This window comes from Falco rusticolus, chromosome 2 (genome assembly GCF_015220075.1).
Source record: "Falco rusticolus isolate bFalRus1 chromosome 2, bFalRus1.pri, whole genome shotgun sequence".
Lineage (NCBI taxonomy): Eukaryota > Metazoa > Chordata > Aves > Falconiformes > Falconidae > Falco > Falco rusticolus.
The window spans coordinates 23,762,717-23,785,892 of record NC_051188.1 but is presented as its reverse complement, the minus strand read 5'-3'; the positions used below and the strand labels follow the sequence as shown (position 1 = coordinate 23,785,892).

Below are 23,176 nucleotides of genomic sequence, written 5' to 3'. Positions count from 1 at the left end.
GTTTGAATTACTCAAAGCAAGAATCAGTAGGAGAATTAATAGGGGACACTAATTAAAGCTAGGTGACATTCTTGGCCATTTATAGTTCTATATTACAACTCCAACCCCTAGAGCAAAATGACTATGACATCTCATTGTAAAACCACATTCTTTCTCCTTGTGCCACTGCTGAGTTCTCAGACATTGTGGGATGATGCACACAAGTATAGGTGGTTGCAGTTCGGCTCTGTTTGCTTTTGCTTTCTATACAGTTTTAATGTTTTGACATTTTAACACAGGGGAATGAAGTCAGAGGAAGGAGGATTGTGTTAAAATTCTCCCTCCTCTGTTTTGGGACCTAGCAAAGCTATTAGCCAGCTTTTTTCTTGTTGTTGTTGTTGGTTAGGGTTTTTTTGTTTGTTTTTAACCAGGGATGTCATCTAGTTGTGTATGTAGTACCTGTGTATATGAATGCAGCCTAATACAGTCTCCTGGTTTTGAGTCAGAAGGAATTTGAAGACTTTTACTAAATTATTTCCTCTTCCATTACGTGTGTATTGGTTTGTTGTAAGATTGGTTAGGAGTACTGATTTAATAGTATTGTTAATTTTCTCTTTTTCCACTGTTGAAATGTTTTTTTCCCATTTGTATTTTTTTCTTTTTGAGTGTCAGACAGAACCAGAAATATGTTGTTGGGTTTGCAGATACAGAGAGACAAGAATTAGGGGCTTCTCAGCTTTTTTTAATAATTTTTTTAATAATGCACTAAGGAAATTAATGAAATTGTAGAATCCTTCCTTCTTAATGTTGCTCTTTTTTTACTGTTTTTAGCATATTTTTGTTGTGTTTGCTTGTTGTTAGGGCTCCACCTCAGATAAAACGTTCCAACCGAGATGTAAAACCTTTGAGGAAAGAATCACCAGGACTGCAGCCCCGTGGGCCTGTGGGAAGAGCACACGCAGTATCCAAGGGTGAAAAGGCTGCAGGCAGCCGCGAAAGGGAATCTAGAGCTAGAGGAAGAGATGACAAGGTAAGAAGTGGGAAAGAATGTGGTGGGGAGGAGTTATGGTGCAGTCAGTGGCAAAGGGAAGCATTCTTAGTTTTAGTTATTTAATCCAGGTAATAATAAAAAGCCACAATAATCCTGTGCAAGAAAACTTCGTGCTTTCCTCTTGCCTCATGGACAAAGCATGTATCATGGGGATATTTAGTAATAAGGACACCAAATTATGGAAAGTTCTGTATTTTTGCTGTCTTGATTTGATATTTTTGGATGGGGAGGAAGCATGGTAGCCTGTTGCTGGGGGGGATGGGTGTTACTATCTCAGTTAGACCATGGACTTGACTGTGATCTGTCAGTGTTAGTCAGGCTCACCTCCTTCTTCCTCACCTCTTTTTTTTAAAAGAAAAAGAAAAAAAGGAATCCAAGTTTTTTGTAAAGATTTCCATGTAAAAATTGCAAAGTGAGACCAGTGCCCTTCTCTACACTTTAAGCATTATGGAGTTCCACAGTACCATTGCCTCTGCCATGCAATAGTAAAATTTGGGTGTGCCTAGAAGTCTAGGACAGTTCTGTAAATGCATTGATGCTAGATAAGTCTGTGCCAGATTATCTGAAGTTAGATATTTAAAAACTACATGAGAGAAACGTAGTAAAAGCAAACTTGTAGCAGCTTTCCTTTTCTTCAGTTTTATTATAATGTTTAGGAAGATACTTCTTGGAAAGGCTTTGTTTTGAAATAAAAAGAATGACATAAATCAGAATAAATTGGGGATTCTTTCCTGTGAAGACCCATGAAAAAGAAGCAGTGCTGAAGTGAAGGAAAAGGAGAAACAGTAAATCAGTATCAAGTAGTGTTGTTAAAGGCAGGACTGTTTTGTGGCTGAAAAATTACCTGCATGCAAATTGTTGTTTCTGAGACACTTGCAGTTTTAAATGTAACTGTGGAGTCAGTGAGAGGAACCCAAGGAATCTGTAGTATAAATGATACAAGTCAAGATTGTACTGAAGCAGCTTTACTTTCTCAAGAGACAGATAGGAGAAACCCCTTCCTATGGGGCACACAGTATTATACAGATCTGGATAGATGAATAAGAAAATATTTAGGCCAGTTTTTTTCCAAATTAATTTGGTTAGTCCCTTCATGGCCTTTCTATTACAGGTTACTTCTTCACAGCACAGAAAGAGCTCAAAGATACGCTTTTTCTATCATGAATTGCTTTTCTGATACACAGGAAAAGTATTAAGTAATTTCAAACCTTATTACTATCAGTAGTTAGGACCAGGCACATTTTCAGCAGTGCTACTGAGTGACAGCACAGATCAAGCATTGTAGAAATCTCTCTACCCGGGATCAATAAGATTTAAAATAACAAGTGTGCATCCTGCAAGTGATAAAAAGCTTGTGAAGATTTGTGAAATTATTTACAGTTCTGCCAGCTACATGGGGAATTGGAGTTGTGGTGTGTGACAGGTTCACCAGATGTGCTTGTGTAAGGCACCGTTTAAAGTCTTAGCTCTAATGAGGGCGAACTCGGCTCTTGAAGCTTTCTGCTGACGAGCATTATAGAGCTTTACTATAGGGAGCCCACAACAACATGACTTGTACAATACTTGTCTCTGGGAATAATGTGATTAGCAGCACTATTGCTGTGAGATGGAGGAAGTGTCATGAAGGTGTTCTATTTAATATGGTACATTTTAAACACTACTCTGATCTGAATAAATTGGTCACTAGGTGGCAGGAGGAAAATATGTCTACTCTTCAAAAAGATACCAATACGCGTGCTCTTATCTTCCCCTTTGTCTAGCTACTTGGTCGTTATTTTATTTTCTTTGTCTGGGGTATGTATGCAAAAATCAACCCAGGTCACAAATTCTCATGTGTTATATGAGGATTCTTGTAAGGGATCCATGATTTTCCTTTGAAGAAAATTTTGAATGAAAGAGGAAGCAGCCAGGCGTGGGAAGTGAAAGAAGTTAATGCAACTTTCTGTATTTTACACACAGGCATGAAAGTGGGTTTAACTTCCCTTTCAGTTTTATCCTTTCTTAGATTGCAAGTGCTTATGTTCTTCAATTTCTGAATTTAAAGCTGCAAGAAGCTTACATCTGTAGCCTACCATGTTGAACCAAAGAGGTTCGGTAACTCCTCATGTTCTATTAAAAACAATAGGGCAAACCTGAAGCTTCACGCTAAGAACCACTTTCCTTGTAGTAAATGTTTCAGCTCTGTAGTTCTTGGGTTTGGGTACTTGGCTAAGATTGCTTAGAACATGTAATGAACTTGGATGACTTACCTATTTCTTAAGATGTTGATTGCAGTGTAATAGGTTGTATGCTGTCCTGGCTATAATATCACAATGCATATTTTTGTGTGATATTTTTTCAAGATAAATACAAATATAGTATGTATGTTTTAGAAGTGTTTTGCCTCACTTGAGGCAAATGCCTTCTTTCACTGTTTCTTCTCCCCAGAACATATCATAGAATCACAGACAGTAACCATCTTGGGACAAGGTGTTTTAACGTGACTATGCCTGTAAAATGACCTTTTGTAGTGCTATATAAAATAATTTTGAACTGCAGCCCACTGGATAGTGTTTATCCACTAAACCCTTGTATTTATGTGTTTCTTTTTTAAAAATAGTGCTTTCAAGTGTTTCTTCCTTCTTAGTTCCACTGGAAATTATTAGTGTTGTTCTCAGGCTATCTTCTGCTGGATTATTGCCAAGAATTCTAGCTTCTGTTCAATAGTTCAGCTTAAAGAGGCAGCATGCATGCTACCTGTATGTCTTTTAGAAATTGCATAATACCATATCTAAGCACTAGATTTTTAGGAGTATTCTTTAGATTATTTTAGATTGTCAGTGGATGAGGACAGTAAATACTGTGAAGGATATGAAATAGCCAAGGGCTTTGCTGCCATATCTGTGAATTGCATATTAAAATTAATGAAGATATGACTTAAAAAAAAAAAAATTTGCTTGATTATTCCAATGTGCATCATCAGATGTGAGATGAGGTAGATGCATTAGGTGGAAGCACAGACCTCCATGCACTGGGTCCAGAAGGCTGCATAATCTCCATCTGAGAATGCTGAAAGAACGGGTAGGTGAAATTGCAGGGTTGGGAGCAGAGATTTCCAGTAAAATTTATTGGGTCAGTCTGCTGTTGTCTCATGTGAATGGTAAGTTGGGTTGACCACGCCTCTATTTAGAAGGGGAAAGGAAAAGAGATCCAGGCAACGAGATGTTAATTTTATCTAAACAGTGTGCAGGGTTTTACAACAAATTTAGAATGGATAGAATCATAGAATCATGCAATCATTTAGATTGGAAAAGACTGTTAAGATCATCAAGTCCAACCATTAACCTAGAACTGGCAAGTCCACCACTAAACCATGTCCCTAAGCATGACATCTACGCGTTTTTTAAATGCCTTCAGGGATGGTGATTCCACCACCTCCCTGGGCAGCCTGTTCTAATGCTTGACAACCCTTTCGGTGAAGAAATTTTTCCCAATATCCAATCTAAACCTCCCCTGGTGAAGCTTGAGGCTGTAAGTTAAATTTAAAGTTAAATGAAAAGTTAAAGACTTAGGATGGAAGGCGGAATAAAGTGAAATAGTTTTTCTTAAGCAAAGATGTTGCCTTTGCCAGCACTTTCTTTAGTGTCATAGTTAATGTCTTAGAGAAAGAAATTAATCTACCTGGATGCCACATGGGAAGGAATTACTTAATCTAGTGATTGTGTGGTGTAGAAGAATTGTAGAGTGGGGGGGAATTAGGCAATAAGGGGAATGTAAACAAGTGGTGCTGAAAGAAAAAGTATCAGTCAACTGGCAAATCATTTATGGATTTCCTCCAGACTAGAGATTGACTCTAGTTTTACATTTAAATTAATGACCCTGGCACAAAAAAAGAGGCATGTGCTAATTAAATTTGCTGATGACACCAAATTGGGGAGCGCCATCACCAGAAGAGGCGAATGACGCTGTTGTAAAGGAAGAATTGAATGACTCTGTGCTGAAATCATGGAAATGGAATAATGTTCAGCAGTGCAGAGCTGTAGGCTGTGCATACTTGGATGGTACAAGAATTTCTGCTAGAAGCTGGGAGCTCAGCAGTGGAGGAGAAGAAAGATTTGGACAGACCAGCAGAAATCGGATCAGGCTGAACTTTCATTGGGCACAGCACCTTTTCCTGGAAGTGATGGGAAGGGCTGGCTGCTGGAGCAAGGCACAGCCAGGGGCTCTGGCAGCAAGGGGCAGAGAGTGCATCTGGCAGTTTTTGGTGTCTGTGTGTAGTGAGAAGAGCCTGCAGGAAAGCAAGATGTCTTCAGGACCCAGTTCTGGTCATTGCAGCCACCAGAGTTATCCTGTGTGATTGATCTGTCTGAGGTTGAGTGTGAGGTGGCAGTATGATATAGCCATGGAAATGAGTGTAAATGAAACCCCAGGCCCAGTTTATTGAGGTGCTACCAACAGAGAGAAGAGATACCCATGCCTTTATAGGAGGCCCTGGTGAAACAGCAGCTGGAGTATTTTGCATGCGTTTCTACAACCATGCTCAAGAGAGATGTGTTAATATTTAGAAGGGAGAAAAAAATGGGTTGCTAGAGTGAACGGGTAACTGTGTTCAGCTTGTGTTCCAAGAGAGTAACTTGGTTTGGGAAACGAAGGCAGAGTACATGCACGCTGTGAGTACATCAGGGTGGTGGATGCATCAATGAAACAACTGCTGAAACTAAATGCATGAACTTAGTACAAGAGTAGAAGTACATTCATTTTGGAAATAAGGTTTTTGTTCCAGTGGGTTAGTGCAGGTCTGGCAGCTCTTCCTGGTGGAAAGCCCTGCAGATTTCTAAATATGTCGAAGTCAGAACTTGGCTGAGGAGAAGGTTTACATGATGGGATTGCCCAGGGCACTGAATAGAAGCAGCCTTTTGCAGTCCTGTATACCTCTCTCTGTTGGCATACCTTCTTAGAGAGAAACCATCACAGCAGCTTTATTTAAAGCTGTTTTGGGAAAGTAGTACCACAAGAAGACATGAGGGTATGACTGAAAAATTATGCTTAGTCCTGCTGCCTGGACTCAGGTGGCATTTTTTTAAATTATTTTTTCAAGTTTCTACTCACTTACCTGCTGACTGAGGATTGCATGTTGGACCACCGTTAATAATCTTATTACATGTGAAAACTGCAAATACTTTAAATCTGGCTTTAATTCTGCAATCGGGAAAAAAAATCGAAACATTCAGTGTCACTAAAATGCTAGCCCTGGTGATGCTGAAAGCACATCTCCCAGTTGGCCGCCCTTCTCCTTCTCTTTGTTGGCAAGCCGTGCCGCAGGGCAGGAAAAATACCTTTCCCAGGAAAAACGTCCCAGGAAAAGCAGTATCCCAGGGGCAGGCAGCCGGGTCTGGGCTCGGCCCCGCAGGCAGCCGGCGAGGAGCCGGCCGGGAACGGGACCGGGGCCGGGGCCACCCCGCGGCTGAGGCGCCGCTGCCGGTGGGGCCGCCCCGCCGTGCTGCCGGCCCCCTCCTTGCCGCCGGGCCTTTCTCTCCCCTTTTAGTTCTGCTTTTTTACGCTTCTCTGAGCAGCGTCACAGCCGGGCCCCGTGTCGCCCGCATTGCCAGATTGTTGTGTTCACCGCCCGTATGAGGCACAGCAAACGCGCTGGGCGCGGATCTGCCGGCCGGGCTCGGGAGCCGGGGCCGGAGCTGCTGCCTCAGCCTCCTCCACAGTGTGCTGCAGCGATCTGCTCTGCCTTCTGCTTTTTAAAGCCTGCCTTAGCTCTGTTTCACCCAGAAAATAGAAACCCTCCGATTTGTTTTGAGATGTGTGGAGAAATTCTGGCACTAAGAAAACTGGTCCATTGCAGAGAGATAGGAGAGAAGTGTGTAACAAAGACAGAAAGCGAATACCTTTCGTTTAATTGTCTCTTTTTTTTTTTTTTTCCCTTCCCTCCTTCTTTTTTTCTGGTTACATTTGGATTCCATTTTCTCGCTCCTGAAATCCTCCAAACTCTACAGGGCTTTTTTTTCTGTTTCCTTTTTATGCCAGACTGTTACATTTTTGACACCAGCTTTTTGTCTAAACACAACTTGCAGCTTCATTTCCATTGCGAAAAACTGATTGGCGAGTACTACACAACACAGAGGTTGGAAGCAAGAAATAAAAATAGTGGGAAGATAAACTGTGCTCCCTTGTTGGCAAACAGCAACTGGGAGGGGTGTAATTGCTACCTTTTTCTTTTTCTACTGCAAGGTTATTTGTGTGTCTCCAGCTGCCTCTCAGCCTGCCTTTGCCTAGGCTGCTTTTGTCCAGCCAGCTGGGATTCTTTAACTGCTGCTGATAGTGTTTAGAAGCTGAGTTAAGAGTCCTAAAGTAGCTCCGCACACACCCTCCTCCTTTAAAACAGCGCAGCTGCTTTTCAGGCACTGCTGAAGACTGTCGTTGAGCTGGGAGGGGAAGCGGTTTCCTTCTGAAGTGGGAGAGGAGGAGCATGAGCCCTGATGCTTCGAAGGGAAAATATTACTTCACCCCCATAAGCTTAACGGCACTGTAGAAGTATTAACCAGAAAGTCTGGGCCATCTGGGGCAGAGGCAGCCTGTGGCTTGGTTGCTGAACAAGCATTGGCATGCTGCAGAAATTACTGAAGATCAAAGAAGCCTGATTGACTTGGGAGCTTCTTTAGGACTTTTGGTGCAGCCTTTAAATAAATATGACCTTTTAAAAGCATGTTAACTGTTTATGGAGCTGGCCTGTGAATGAGAGGAGGGAAACAGTGTGCAGCTGAAGCAAGGAGAAATTGCTGGGCAGGAAACCTTTAATTAAACAAGAAGAGAGAACCTTGGTTTTCCCCCATCAAAGGCAATGTTTTGTGTTCCTTTTCCGTGATGATGGGGTGCCAGTTGTTTAGCTCTGGCAGGTAGTGTGGCAGGTATAGCATCTTCAAAATATGCTTTGGATGCTCTGGTCTTCAGCTAGGAGTTAATGTACAATTAAGTTGTGACCAGCAGCCTGCTTTGTGAGGTTGTTCCTGCATTCATGCCTTCAGCTGACCGGGAAGTGTGTCAGTTTCTAAAGAGTGGTTTAGCACTACTAAGAGAGCCTGGTTTGCTGCTTTAAAACCAGCCAGCCAGCCAGCCAGCCACCCACCCACCCACGGTGATACATAAGGAACTTGGATGGGGGTTTATCACTCTGAGCTGCATCTATGAAGGAAGCATGGTGCTGTTGAGGTAGAAGCAACCACAAGTGTTTGGGGCCTCTTTGTGGCCTCTTTGTGGCATGTAGAGTGTGGGCATGTTGGTTTTGCTGGCCATCATGGTGCTGAGATAGCTGTGTTAAAGCTTGATACCTTTGGGTGGCTTCTACAGAGCTGAACTAGACAATTTTGCTATGTATTGCTAGTAAAGGATATGTTGATAGAATAATGTCCTTATGAGACTGTATGACTTTTACTTCTAGGGAAAGAAAATACCCCAGGAAGTCAGTGATGGGGAAATTCCAAAATTTGATGGAGCTGGTTACAACAAAGACATGGTTGAAACTCTTGAAAGGGACATTGTATCAAGGAATCCAAGCATACATTGGTATGAGGATTTTCTCAACTGAAATGTTTTTGCTAGTGTGGAGAAGAAGAGAAATTATCCATCTTCTAACTCTTAAAATGAGAGTCATCATAATCTTCTACAGATAGGCAAAACAAGGTCTTTTTGTTTAAACTGTTTATTAATTTGGTTACAGTTAAGCTTTTGTTGCTAACTGATATTATGCGCAGTACATCCTTTACAGGTACTGCTGAAATGAAAGTACACACCAGAGAGCTTTAAAGATACTGCTTTGGTGTTCACATGTACAAAACAATTCTTAATTAAGCAGCTCTGGGTAACTTGAGTTGAAAATCTTTTTTTCCCTATGTTCCAAAAGTGGATTCAATTTTAGGTCACAGGATTATAAGGGTGCTTTCATGAGGCATATACTGACATGCTAAAAGAGATGGTACTAAGTGAAAAGCTTTTCTGTTTTTCTTGTATAAAAACAGAAGAAATATTTTTGTACAGCAATCTTATACAAGTTTCTTCATCTTGCACAGGGATGACATAGCAGATTTGGAAGAAGCCAAGAAATTATTAAGAGAAGCTGTCGTTCTTCCAATGTGGATGCCTGATTTTTTCAAAGGGATCAGAAGACCTTGGAAGGTGAGAATTTATTTGGTGTTAGTAAATGGCAAGTTGTAGTTATGTATGTATGCTGCTGCAGTGTGTGTGGATGCCTGTTGCAGGAGGCCAAAAAGGCAAATGGGAAAAATCAGGAATTTGTTGATGAAATCCTCTCAAAATGATTCATGTAAAATGCACTGAAAGAAACAGCTGGAAGTGTGTGTGGGCTTTACAGTAAATAATAATTCTTTTGTATTTACTTAGTCATAGCTTGTTGACATTATAATACTTTTTATATGTCAGCCTGTACATGTAAGCAAGCATATAGGGTATATTGACAGAAGCAGAAATGCTCAATAGACAGCTTATATTGATATGAGACATATGAGTGATCATGGTGGTCACTCCTCAACACTTCACGGGGGAAGGCAGTGTTTTATTCTGCATGTGCCAGCTGTCTCTCACTCAAACTGCAAAGTGCAGGCTGGATGGTGCAAGGAAGCAAGGAGAGAGGGGGCTAGTCGGAGTGATGATTTAGCTTTGCAGTTATGCTTGCAGCTGGGCATAGTTACTGCTGGAGTGGGAGAAATTTGAAGTGGGAGAATGATCTGCAAGTGGGGTGACGGGAAGGATATAGGACTGAGCTGGCCTGGCTGATGGGTCAGAGGTGAGCTCAATCTGGACCTTGCTTAGAGCTGAAAAGGCGGAAGAGGGAGGAGATTGCTGAGTATTTCTGTGTATCATGCTTTTGTTGTGGGATGGATTTGCACTTGTTTTGGGAATAACTAGTCACAACACAAAAGGTCTTTCTGGTTGCTGAGAGGGATTACTGGGGAAAAGAGACTGTTGCAAATTGTTATTCTGAGTCTGCAAGGCAATGGCATGTGTAAAGAATGCTGTGGATGTGAGTAGTTTCTGTGTTTAGTATGCTGGTTTAGCAGCATGTATCGGATCTTACGTTACTAATGCTTGCCCTGTCTTTTCCTGCTTGGTCCTTGTACTTCCCTGGCTTATACTTAGCTCTGACACTCAAAGCTGTCCTCCTCCAGCCTGAGCCAGTCCTAGATCCCCATTATTCTGCTTATTTACAGAACAAAGCCCTGCCGGAACTGATGAGTGGAAGGCTTGTCATTCTTGGGGCTTCTGTCTACAAACATTAAAGAGGGGAAGTCAGAAAAAGAGGGAGCTGACAGCAGGAGCTGGGAGCTGGCTACCTGAGGGCTGTTCACAGAGGTTTTACTGAGCTGCAGGGGCGCAGTCCAAACCTAGCCCCAGACTGTATATGGCCTTTGGGGTTTAGAGTGCTTGTGGTCACTACCAGTTAAGGTTAACTGAGCTATCAGCTTGGACAGAGCCTGGATATCGTGGGTTACAAATGTATGGGTGAGATTTTAGTGTCTTTTGAACAGCTGACTCTCTTTTCCTCTTGGCATAGAGAAAGTTGATCCATACCCTTATTATCGACTATGACAGCCCTGTCTGTCCAGTCTTCCAAAACTTTTAAGGAACTGAAGAGCTGCTCTGCTTTTTTTCACCTGTTAATATGCCTAGAGGATGTAGTCGCCATAGTGGTCTTTAAGGCAGGTATCTCAGCAGACTGCAGGGAATGTGAACAGTACCACTGGCCTTGTCTCCCAGTATTGTGGCAGTGACTAAAGAAACAACCACCTGGTCTTTTAAAGAGTTACAGTCTCCATCTCTTCGCATGAGATTATCTTTTCCTACTGAGCAGTGTTGCCTCTGAAAACTAGGTGGTTGTAGACATGGAAAAAATTCTGAGATTATTTCCTCTCTTCAGTCTGAAATGCAAATCGATTTCTGACAAGTCCATGAAGAGTCTTCATTGTTAGCCTTTTCCCTGGTGACTTGTGAAGCTCTAGCTCTCCTGAATTTATTTTTCACACAGAACAGCATGTATCTTTTCCCACTGTTGACCTCTGACTGTGCTACAAGGATGAGAAGTTTTGAAGGGAAGACTGTTTCTTGCAGTAATCAGTGTGGCAGCAGGCATTTGTTGAGCCTAGGCATTCAGGACAATAATTCAGGAAAAAGGCAGCCAAATCTGTTTTTGGATGTTCAGACTCTCCTGAGAATAATTCCCAAGACAGCCCTCACAGTTTGTGCCTCCATTCAGAGGACAGTGCCTTGTATGCAGGAGCCAGCTGTCTTCCCTGATACAACACAGGTGCTGTGTAGTTGCAGCCATGGGTTTCTGAGTGTCCATGGGCTTGCTCACTCTTTTTCTCTGAACTGTTTTGTGCAAAGAAGGCCTGGTTGCTTGCTGTGCTTCCCACTGCTCTGCTAGTGATTGTTACAACAACAAGAAGTAACCCTGCAGTGATTTCATCAAAACACTTACTCCCTGTGGTGCATTTCAGCTTCTTATTGGAATAGTTTGGATTAACAGAGCCTTAGAGGAAGAATAAAGAAGTCTTTGTGTTTGTCAAGGATTTTAACTGGTGAGTAAGTGGCAGCCTCTGAGTTTGCAGAGAGAAAGAGCAACTTGATCCTGTGTGTTTCTGTTTGCAACCATGTATATTTTGTTTTGCTGAGAACCCAAGTTATTTTTTTCTTCTTTTTCTTTTTTTTTAACTGACATTTCTATCGTCATTATCCCCAGAGAGCTTGGTTTTCTCTAAGCTTTATACCTGGTGTGGCTGCTTTGCACCTGTGTTATGCACATGTATAATGCCACCAGTATCACATACAAGGTAATGCTTACTGTAATAGTTATACAGGAGATGTAAAGCGATGGGCTTTGGTTTCGGTGGTGAGTGGTACATGTAACTGAAACCAGAATTTGACCTTCCATAATAATAATGGAGGACCAAACAAATATCCAAAAAATGACATTAGTCCCTTGTATGACCAGGTACTGCAGTAATGCAGTTTGTCAAACACAGAGGTCAAGTGTGATTTGAACTGAGGTGCAGCTTGTTTTAAAATATTAAATAAACACATTTGAAACTTGGAGAGAACAGTAAGTCGTCTCTGACCTGCACATCACAGGCTGAGTAATTTTCACCCAGTCACTCAGGGCTGTAGTTGCAATTATGACTATGCAGGAACTCAAATCATGGTATATATCTGGATGTTCATGGAGAGAAAAAGAGTCCATTTACTTTTTCTGCGTGCTTGCTCTGGAGCTTAGGAAACCTTGGGCAGTCTGAGGAGGAGTGACGTTGGACTGTTAGCTGTATGGATGGTGTGTGAATGTTTCTAATTTAATTTACCGATGGATGTTATGTTCAGCTTGCATTAGCTAAGTGTTAAATGACAATGAAGGTATTAAGAATTAATGGAAAATGGAGTACAGAGAGGCTATTGCTTTTGAATAGTACATTTTTGAATAATTGCGTTCCCGGTTGATTTGTTTTTATAGATCTCTTCCATGTCATTCTTTGTGCTTTTTTGAAGTAGATTTTAGTGAGGAACAGATGAAATCTAATTTGCTATGTGGCTTGCATTTAACAGATATTTTATTGCTGTGGCATTTTATGTAAGTTATTAATTGCAAAGCACATTATGATATGCAATTCTAATTATAGTTAATTTGATTACCCTTGCAACACAGTACAACTTTACTTTAGGAAGCACTTGTTAGCCTGTAATAAGATCTTGTAGTTGGGAGGGAAAAAAACCCCAAGCTGCTTGAGCACTACATTTTCATAGTGCCATGCTTAAAATCACAGTGCCCTATTCTAGTGCTACGCAGGCATGGAACAGCATGTTGTCCCTCTCCAGCACTGCTGCTGAAAGTGTTGGAAAGACTATCCATAAGGATAACTGTATTTAGAAATTCTATCAAGAGTGATAAATGACTCTCAGTGCTACAGTCTTAACATGGGTCCTGAGAGCACTGTGTCTAGCTAAAAACCTGCTTCCATAATGACGGGTAAATGTGCTGAGCTGCAGAGATGTGTGCTCCTTACTCTCGCTTTCAGACAGACCATAGATGGAAAGACGGTCTGATAATGTGGATGCCAACCTGGGACTTAACAATTGTAGTTCAGTTTTCTAGTTTAAAGCTTTCTGAATAATCACTGAGGTTCATATTAGGCTTTTGTGGGACTGAGTGATAGTCCACATGATATACGGTTGCTTATCTGTGAAATAGAGATAGCAGTGCTCTTCTGCCATCCAACAGCATGGTGAGGATGTGTTTCATTCAGAAATTGCTAAGATGCAGTAGTATGGCCATAGAAGTACTGAGATGGAGGGACTAAACAGTGTCACAAACCATTCTATCCAGTGAATGCTCTCATACATACTTAAATGTAAAAATCAACCAGATCCATACATACACTTCAAAAACATTTTTTGGCAAAATCTTTTGCTACAGAAAAATGCTCTACTGAGGGAACACAACTTTCTGCAAAAGTGTTTTGGTTTCTGTGAAGCTTCCTTCATGAAGGAGCCTTTGTTACAAAAAGAATTCACTGACTTCATCTGCGTGTGCAGCCCCTTGTGAGTTGGGAAAGGCCTAAATTCAAGTCCAGGCTCTGATTCAGAGCAAGGCTGTAAATCTGTTATCTGCTACCAGGTGATAGGTGCAGCAGCAGTTACTGGCTTTTGTGATTTGGACTCCAGTGGAGTGATAAGAAGAAATTGCAGAACACTTCCATGCTGTTCTCAAAAGCAGGATTTTTGTCTTTTGTTTTCCACTGATGACGATTATGTTATTAAACAATTTAAACACAGATCTTAGATCATATTGAGATGTAGTGTAGAGTCCCAGTTGCAGTTTCTTTATTTGTTGATCATTACTTTTGTTTTTACCTTTCAGGGTGTACTGATGGTTGGTCCTCCTGGCACTGGCAAAACAATGCTAGCAAAAGCTGTTGCTACAGAATGTGGAACAACATTCTTCAATGTGTCTTCCTCTACCCTGACATCTAAATACAGAGGCGAGTCTGAGAAGCTGGTCCGCCTCTTGTTTGAAATGGTACGTCCTTGATGATGTGGTCTGGGGATCACTAAGGTGAGGAAGGACGTCTCTTGGTTTCCTGCCCCTCCAGTAGCACGCTGGAAGCACAGAATTCATTGAACTGACACCCTGTCAACCAGTTAGAAAAACATCTTTGTATTTCCATCCTTTTCTGGGTTGTTGTTGAGGATGGGACATCACCCATGTTCAGGGTAGCATTTTCCAGACTAAACGTAGAGTTGTGACCTTGACAGAAATCCAGTTCTTATTTCGTTATAACAAGCCCATAGGAAGTAGATTTGAAACTGGAAGGGATTTGGAACCGTTATTCTGGAAGCAATACATGTTTTAATTCTGTCTCTGTTCTGAATGATGCACACAAGCCTCTCAGTGCAGTTGTGGGTGTGGTCCATCATGCAGGGTATGTAAAGGACATGCCCGTGTGGACCTATACTGAAGAGTCATTCACCTCTTTGGGACCCTCACTGCACTTCTACAATACTCTCAGTTAAAACCTGTCTCTGTTAAGATAGGGGCCAGAAGGGAGCTCCCTTCTGGCCCCTATATTTACCCTTCACCAGCATAAAAACCTGGACATGAAAAGTGCCTGTATTGCGATTGTGTTCCTTTTCCCTTCTGCAAGACCAGTTGCTGAGGAAAGCCAGCCAACACTGAAAGACCCCTGGACTCAAGGAGTACAATTTAAAGTGTATAAATTCAGCATACGCCAAATAGTTTGTAAATCAAGATTTTGAATTATTTTCTTGTGACAGGCAGGGAAGATACGTAGTGTGTCTAGTGGGACTGGGTTGTGGTCTGATGAGGGCCTGTGCTTGCTGCTGGAGCCTTAACAGCGATGTTTTCATTTGAATAAAGGCGAGGTTTTATGCTCCAACAACAGTCTTCATTGATGAGATAGATTCCATCTGCAGCCGCAGAGGCACGTTCGATGAACACGAGGCGAGTCGCCGAGTCAAGTCAGAGCTGCTTGTGCAGATGGACGGTAACAAGTGTTTAGATCCGAGTTTGGGGCTGGGGTGCTGTTTCTTTACAGGTGAGAATGTAAGAACTTGAGCAATCTGGAAAACCTGGCTTTCTGGATAGCGGAAAAATAAGGCAGAACTTGAGAGTAGTGTATTTTTGGAGTGTTTGAAGGCAGATAACTGAAAACGGTGTTCTGCTTTGTTTTTTCTAAAACAGACATTTTGATGGTAAATTGAAGACTCAAATTTAAGCAACAGACTCTAGGAGAAGCAGATAATGGAGATTTGTGCAGTTTAATAGAGATCTTTGATTTTGATGCGATTTAAGCAAATTTCTGCCCTTTGCTGGAGTCTCCAGCTTGAAGGCTGCCATTGTGAGATCTGATTTTGCTGTATTCTGTGGTGGTAGCTAATATTACCCTGTTAGTCGGATTTAGTACCTTTTCTGTCCAGGTGCACGTAACAAGGATGACCATCTGAGGAATATTGTATGGCATAGTGGTTTGGTAACTACCTCTGTATTGCAGCTATTGTGTAGCTACCATTTATAATGTCCTCAAATGTGCAGGTTCGTTGTGGTAAACTCAGGGTAGGCAGCCTTTTGCCCCAAAATGATAATGGCTTTGCAGTCCTCATTTCAGAGGCCAGGGAGTGATTCCTATTTCTTCTATGGCCAGATTTGACAGACGGAGCACTTCCGGTAGGACTAGTAGGGCTACCCTCACATATGACTGTGTTATTAGCGCTATCAAAGAAAGCCTTCCCCTGACTCGGCAAAAGAATGAACTGTCTCCCTCTCTGTGACAATGGTGGTCTTGTCACACCTGAGCTATGGGAATTTTGGAGAGAGGCACTAGGACTATATAGAGCTGTTGCTTAGCTCTGTCCAGACTTTTACAACGTCTGTTCGTGCAGTGTTTCTTAGCAAGCGTTTCAATCAATAAGAGCTGTGGAGTGAAATTGCTCTAAACTGTTGTGCTTGCAGGGGTAGATGGTGCTCTGGAAAATGATGACCCTTCCAAGATGGTTATGGTATTAGCTGCTACAAATTTTCCATGGGATATTGATGAAGCTCTCCGACGGAGACTGGAGAAGAGAATTTATATACCTTTGCCCACAGGTAAATTTGCTACGAGCATTTTCCTTTAAAATGGCCTTTGCAGGATGAGCTTAGGATTACTGGTAGGACTGTTGGATTTCAGAGGAATCTTGATGTTTTTGTGATGAGCAGTGAAATTCAGGGGTTAATTGTTTGGCTGGGTTGCTTTATTTTTAAAGAGAGAGAAAGAAAAAATACTACTACTTGCTTGGGGGCTTAAAAACAAAGAGCTGCGGCATTTCATTGCAAGCCCATTGATGAGTTCTTACATTTTGAAAGAGAGTTAGTTTTAATGAGCCTAGAATTATTTTAAATGTTTAACAGTCAGTCCTTGAGTGATCATCAAAGGCAGCCTTTGGACATGTTCACAAATATTGCAAATGCACTCCGTGCCCTTGCAGACAAATGCAAAGAAGTGGATCCATGAATTTTCACTTACAGGCTTAGTTCATTGTAAATCACTGCTTGCTTGCATCTGTGACTGTGCTTTGAGCCACTCAGAATGCAGCAGGCTGATTGCTTTCCTGCCCTAAGACGTCTCAGTTTGTGTTGTCTTTCCTAGCTGTCATTCACCTGTCCTATTAATTTTGAGATTCCTATCACTTGAAGTTTGCATAGCTTCATTTCTTCTTGGTACAGTGGATGCCTCATCTCCCTGCATGAGCACTCCAGATAACAAGATGCGTGTTCATGGTGACAGCAATTGTGATTGAGTTTAGCAGGTATAAGGACACTTAATAGTTCTACAGCTTGTCTTTGCAGCTTACAGATGGTAACAGCTCCTAAAAGGATGCCTGTCTTTATGACCAATTAGTCTAAAATCCTATCAACTTTTGCTCTTGTTTCTAATTAAACCAGACTGGGTTTTGACACAGTGTATTGCCCCCTGGACAACATTTGAGATGTACTCCAGTTTTATTTCCAGTCTTATGTTCTGTTGCATCTATTCTGCAAATAAGAATGTTGAGCTGTTCTGGGCAAGTCTAAATGATGCATTTATAAATGTGCTGTGTGATCTGATGTGCTCAGGCACTTTAATTGAAAAAGTGTTATTATAGTCATGTATACACCTGTATATTGTGGAATTTGATGGAAGTATGTATTCTACTATGTTTCATTTTCAAAATACTGCAAGGACTTCTGTAGCCCCATAGCAAAGATTAGAAGAGAGTTCTCTGATACAGGATGCTCTCTGCAGGTGTGCCATATGTACATTGTGCTCTGCAAATAATAAATCCCCATTTTATAGCTAGTGCCAGTTGTGTGTGATTGATAACTCATGTTCTTGACAGTTCTGCAAAGAACACAAAATCAGCTTGAGGGAAGCTTTCTAATTTCTTTCATATTTCCCATCTCCCCAAAATTTAAAAAAAAATATTTAGGGACATCAATAAATAAAACGTAAGCGTGGACATTTCCTGAAGACTCTTAACCTTTCCTACTGCTGCTTCTTCTGTTGAGGTTGTCCTCTTTTCTAGGTCATAAAAATTGGTCGCTGTGGAAACAAAGATGCTGAGCTGGTATATTTTTCTGTACAGTAAAGCCAGGAAAGCATCTTCTTCTTTACCACCTTTGTGCTGAGTAACACTGAGGCCTAAAGCTGTCAAATGTGAATTCTCTCTTAGAAGCCTAGGCAGCTTAACATATGTACCCAAATGCACGTGTGCACATCGCCTCTACAAGAAAAATGGTTAATTGGCTGCATAAATGCTCATTTACACAGCTGGTTATCACTGGGTGCATACTGCATCTGGGTCTGAAAGTGTGATACCAGTACATTTGTATTGTAAATATATGTTTACTGTATTAATGTATCTGTTTTCTGTCAGGCTTCAGCAGCTTTCTTGGGTCCCAACTGAGCAAAGTGCTTAAACATATGCTTAAAGTTCAGCCTATTGTTAAGGGGTTTGCGCTGTCTGAAGCTCTGTTAATAGAATCCTCATTGTGGTTCTAATGAAACTGTCTGAATAATATGCAGTCAAACACTTGGAACAGCAAGTGAATCCAAAGGGATGTGAGAAGAAGCAGACATTTGTAGGATTGTGCTTTTGTGCCCTTGGGTAGTATGTGACCAAATGCTTTGTCACCTGAGACATAACAGACATTTTTAATGATGTATGACTTTGGAAAATGGCTCTACAGCATACCGGTTTACTACTTTTAGCCATATACTTTACTGTATTAGATTGCACACTTCACTATGATTTGTACTGTCTCTTTCCTTTTCTTATATTAAGCCCTTTTGGTTTTACTTTTCACTGAAATATCTAAGTTGTGTTATATCTGATTTTAATGTCACAAGTCTTCAAACATGTATTTATATGTTGTAGCAAAAGGCAGAGAAAAGCTACTTAAGATTAATCTTCGGGAAATAGAACTGGATCCTGATATCAGTCTTGAAGAAATTGCTGAGAAGACCGAAGGCTATTCTGGTGCTGACATCACTAATGTTTGCAGGTATCTCATTCTCCTTAATCTGCAAAGAAAACTGCATAGAAAGTCATCATTTGCATTATGTGATAAAAGGCAATCCCACTACAGCTGAAGCCATGCTAACAGTTGACTATGTTTGAAGGCCCAAATCTACTTACTGGAACCATGCACAACTGTCATGTGAGCAGTCTAAAGACCATGGAGTCTTTCTGTAAGATGTAGTCACGTTTTCTGAAATCTGAAGAGAAAAAATCTCTGAGCAAATCTCATGTTGGCTGCATTTACTGCATTTGTCTGCATTTGTTAATGTAGTGCAAAACAGGTTTGGATTTTTAATTTTTTTTAATACCATTAGTTTAAGAGTTAGAATTTTGTAATGCAAAGGAACCTTTCACAGAGTACTTCTGTGAAGCATCTATCTATATGCTCTATGTTTGGACAACCCCAGTGCAGCATTGTCTTAGTTTCTGCATGAATCTTCTAGGTGCAAGGGTGATACAGATAGTTTATAGCATTAGTATTGAATTTATTTCCATTCTGTTCCCATGATTTCTTTCACTTTTTGACAAATGAGTCTTTTCTGGTGGAGGGATAAGTATTTGAAAAAACTTATTGGAAGGAAGTCTGTGTCCCCTTATAACATCAGGATCCCTGCCAAGAGAAATTGATCCTTTAAGAACATGGCTTGGGATTTTTTTTTTTTTTATCCTCCCCTGCTGCTTTTCTGAAATTGTGAAATGACTCTATGGTTTTGAAAACCTGGGGTGTGTCATGCAGTGCAATAGTTAAATTACCTGTTCTCCCTGAGGCCTGTGTTATCCCTTGCTGGGAAAAACTTGGGGAAAGAGAGAATGTAATTTCAAACTGCATGTGGGCCATGGTATGAGAAATGAGCAGTGTTCTCTGTGCCAGCGGGCCATGCTGGCAGCATCCAAGCTGGGGAGGAGTCACAGAGCAGCTAGAGCATGAGGAACCACAGGCACCGATGGCCTCAGCCCTGCTGGCCCATGTGACACTACTGTCTGATGCCTCCTGCTCTGCCCTTTATGGATTCAGGCACTATGTGTGAGTAGGCAACAGAGCTGGGCTGCTCTCCAGACACTTGCTGACTGTCCTTTTGGGCTACATGGTAGAGGGAAGATTGAAATCTAAGAGGATGGAGGTGCAAAATCCAGGCTACTTAAAAAAAAAAAAAAAAAAAAAACCAACAAAAAAGTCTTTGAGTGCCATTCCTCTCCCATCCTGCCCTTTCCTGCACTGAAGTTGTAAAATTTCATCTCTATGAATCATTGTAAAAGGTTTTCAGTTTTATAGTTTTAATTATCTGTGCACATTTACCATATGCTTAAATGGGTTTTGATGCCAATGTGTTTTTTACTTTGAATTAATGTAGTGATCTGGGAACATGGAAGCTGAGAAAGATGTGAACCACATCTTCTATGGTAAATAAATGCTCTCTTAAGTGTTCCTGTCAGTGGTTTCTAGCAAGAGAATACAATCAAAATTCATAGGCTTAACAGCACATGCTGCTAGCAATTAGCTCCCATACATTGTCCTGTGTTTCCAGGGATGCCTCTTTAATGGCAATGAGACGACGTATTAATGGCTTAACTCCAGAAGAGATTCGTGCACTTTCTAAAGAGGAGCTTCAGTTACCGGTTACCAAGGGGGACTTCGAGCTGGCCCTGAAGAAAATATCCAAATCTGTTTCTGCTGCAGACCTGGAGAAGTATGAAAAGTGGATGGCAGAGTTTGGATCTGCTTAATCTCAGTGACAGCTCTCCTTTGCAAGAGTTTTACGGCTTCTGTTGTTTTCACTTGCAAAATGAGTTAGAAATCTTTCTAAAGGTTTAATAAAAGGTCTGCCTCTCCCCCATCCCATCCTCTTCTGGTGACAAGATCTTTTAAACTCCATTTGCCTTTAAAGGGAATGAACACAATAATAAGCTGATACTGTAAAAGATACAGTATCAAGTACTTTACTTGATACTGTAAAAGATACTGTCCTGGTTTCAGCTGGGATAGAGTTAATTTTCTTCTTGGTGGTTAGCACAGGGTTGTGTTTTGGATTGGTGTGGGAACAGTGGTGTGGTTGGGGACTTTTTGGTTTCTCAGGCCTTGCCAGCAGGAGAGCTGGAGGGGCACGGGAAATTGGGAGGAGATACAGCCAGGACAGCTGACTCGAACTAGCTAAAAGGGTATGCCGTACCATGGGATCTCATGATCAGTATAGAAATGGGGGGGGGGGGTCACCAGGGTTATGGATTGTTGCTCAGGGACTGGCTGGGCATCAGTCAGCAGGTGGTGAGCAGTTGTGTTGTGCTTCACTAGTTTCTTTTTCTTCCACCACTGTGGACTTCATTCCTCTCCCCTTCCTCCTCCTTTTCATTTTAACTGTTGCTGTTATTATTATTATTATTGTTCTTTCGTTTTTATTTTATCTCAGTTGTTAAACTGTTCTTATCTCAACCCTTGAGTTTTATATTCCCTTCTGATTCTCCTCTTGACCCCTCTGAGTAAGAGGGAGTAAGCGAGTGACTGTATGGCGCTTAATTGGTGGCTGGGGTTAAACCATGACAGCCCTTTTCTACACCCGATGCGGGGCAGTAAGGGTTGAGATAACAACAGGTCCAACCAGACTGGGTTAGAACAAAATTGCTGCCAGTATTCATTGTATTGGATCAATAATCATTGGCCACAATGCTGATTTCTCTGCTCTTGAAGTTGCTGCCCCATGGTCTCAGGACCGCGTTATTTAATTTACTTGCAGTATGTTTCCCGTTGTGCTGTTTATTTTCCTTGGGACCTGGGCTAAAGTTACCATAGTATTGTACTCTATGGTACTGGTTTGTGATAGGATGGGCTTGCTGGTCGTAAAACTAATCTGGTCTGTATATGTGGTGGTGGCGGTGTCACCCCTGAGAGCCGCGTGGTCCCTGGCAGGGAGTGCCAACAACGGCACCTTTAGGGTTTTTTTCTCCCCCGAAGACTCAGCCTATGGGCGGGGTCCACACCTCCCCCTCTCCCCAGGGCTAATTACTGAAGCACATAGGATTTTTAGAAATTCTGAATATCTTTGGTCTGTTGAAAGCACCATAGTGCAGGTCCTGACCCTATTGCTAGGAATACTGAATGTTGTTCTCATCTCCTGGACCTGATGGGGATTTAAGCAACTAATTGTAACTACTCTAGTCTCCATGGCAGAAACAACAGCTGCTCCAGCCCCAGCAGCTGCTCCAGCCCCCATGGCATGCATTGCGGCTGCTCCATGGCATGCATTGCAGCTGTTCCAGCCTCTTCGGCAGGCTCCACAGCTGCTCCAGCCCCTGTAGCGGGCACTGTAGCTACCTTGGCCACTGCACCGAGTGATGCAGAAGACCAACCCAAGTCAGTATCAGTGGCCCCTATACAGAAGAAGAAATGGAAGTGGAAAGCAGCTTATTTGGGAAAGGGCAAGGATGAAGCTGGGCCATCACAGGATCAGGATGAAGGCGGCGAGCAGGAGATAACCTCTTGATCCCTTTGAACTGTGGGATATGTGGAAAGATTATGCCCATCAATCAGGTGAACACATCACCTGGTTGCTTTGATGCTGGGATAATGGGCCTAATAGTGTAGAATTAGAAGGAGGGAAGCCAAGCAGCTGGGATCACCTTCTAAAGAAGGGGGCATTGACAAGGCCATTGGAAAATCAACGCAAGCCCTCAGCCTCTGGAAGCGACTCCTGTCAAGGGTTAGGGAAAAGTATCCCTACAAGGAGAATATTACATGTCACCCAAGCAAGTGGAACAGAGTGCAACAGAGAACAGTATCCGGTACTTCAGGGAATTAGCTGTGAAAGGCTTGATTTATGATGACCAGGACAATCCATGGTCACCTACAGATCCCGATGAAGTTCTATGCACAGGACCCATGTGGCAGAAATTGGTACAGGGTGCACCATCATCATATACGAACTCATTGGCAATAATGTGTTGAAAAGATGATGCACCACCATCAGCGGATGAAGTGATTCACCATCTCCGAGACTATGAAGTTAGCGTCTCTACCTCCATCATCTCAGCTGAGGAGAGATTGATCCAACAACTTGATGAGGATGTATCCCACTCTCCACCTGTACGGACCTGCATCTCAGCTATCAACTGTAGATGCCCTGCTGTTTGGGAGGGAGAATATAGGGGATACACACCACGGGGTACCCTGTGGGTTTACTTGTGGGACCTCGGAGAGGACATGAGGAGGTGGGATGGAAAACCTACCTCAACCCTGGAGGCATGGGTGCATGAATTACAAGGAAAAACAATCACAAATGGGGAGTCTTCCAGGAAGGCTGCCACTCCAGTCTCCAGAGGGCGGTTTTCTAGAGTGATAGGACTGACTTTACTCTTGATCCTGTGAAAAGGAATTCTAATCCGTTCTGGCAAGACATAAGCGAGCAGAACCACTCCACGCTACATCTGCTTAGCACCACTTGCCATCCTGGTGGGGAATCCTATGACCAGGATTAGGGGGGCCCTTCCTCCAGGTGGGTGAAAGACAGGGATAACCAGGTTTACTGGACTGTGGGGATCCAAGGGCCTGGC

General features: G+C 42.1%; 1 protein-coding gene across 6 annotated transcripts in view; it reads left to right on the top strand.

Moving 5' to 3' along the window:
- Window positions 1-20,554, top strand: part of KATNAL1 (katanin catalytic subunit A1 like 1) — a 37,974-nt gene extending 17,420 nt beyond the window's left edge. For 4 of the 6 annotated variants that reach the window (XM_037376314.1, XM_037376311.1, XM_037376315.1 and 1 more), the window contains 8 exons: window positions 841-1,009; window positions 8,457-8,581; window positions 9,085-9,190; window positions 13,938-14,096; window positions 14,955-15,081; window positions 16,047-16,181; window positions 18,491-18,617; window positions 20,161-20,554. In XM_037376314.1, coding sequence (XP_037232211.1) covers window positions 841-1,009; window positions 8,457-8,581; window positions 9,085-9,190; window positions 13,938-14,096; window positions 14,955-15,081; window positions 16,047-16,181; window positions 18,491-18,617; window positions 20,161-20,359 — 1,147 coding nt within the window. In that variant the 3' untranslated portion in view covers window positions 20,360-20,554. The remainder of the gene's footprint in view (window positions 1-840; window positions 1,010-8,456; window positions 8,582-9,084; window positions 9,191-13,937; window positions 14,097-14,954; window positions 15,082-16,046; window positions 16,182-18,490; window positions 18,618-20,160) is intronic. The other 2 variants (XM_037376312.1, XM_037376313.1) reach the window with 1 other exon arrangement.
- The last annotated feature ends 2,622 nt before the right edge of the window (window positions 20,555-23,176 follow it).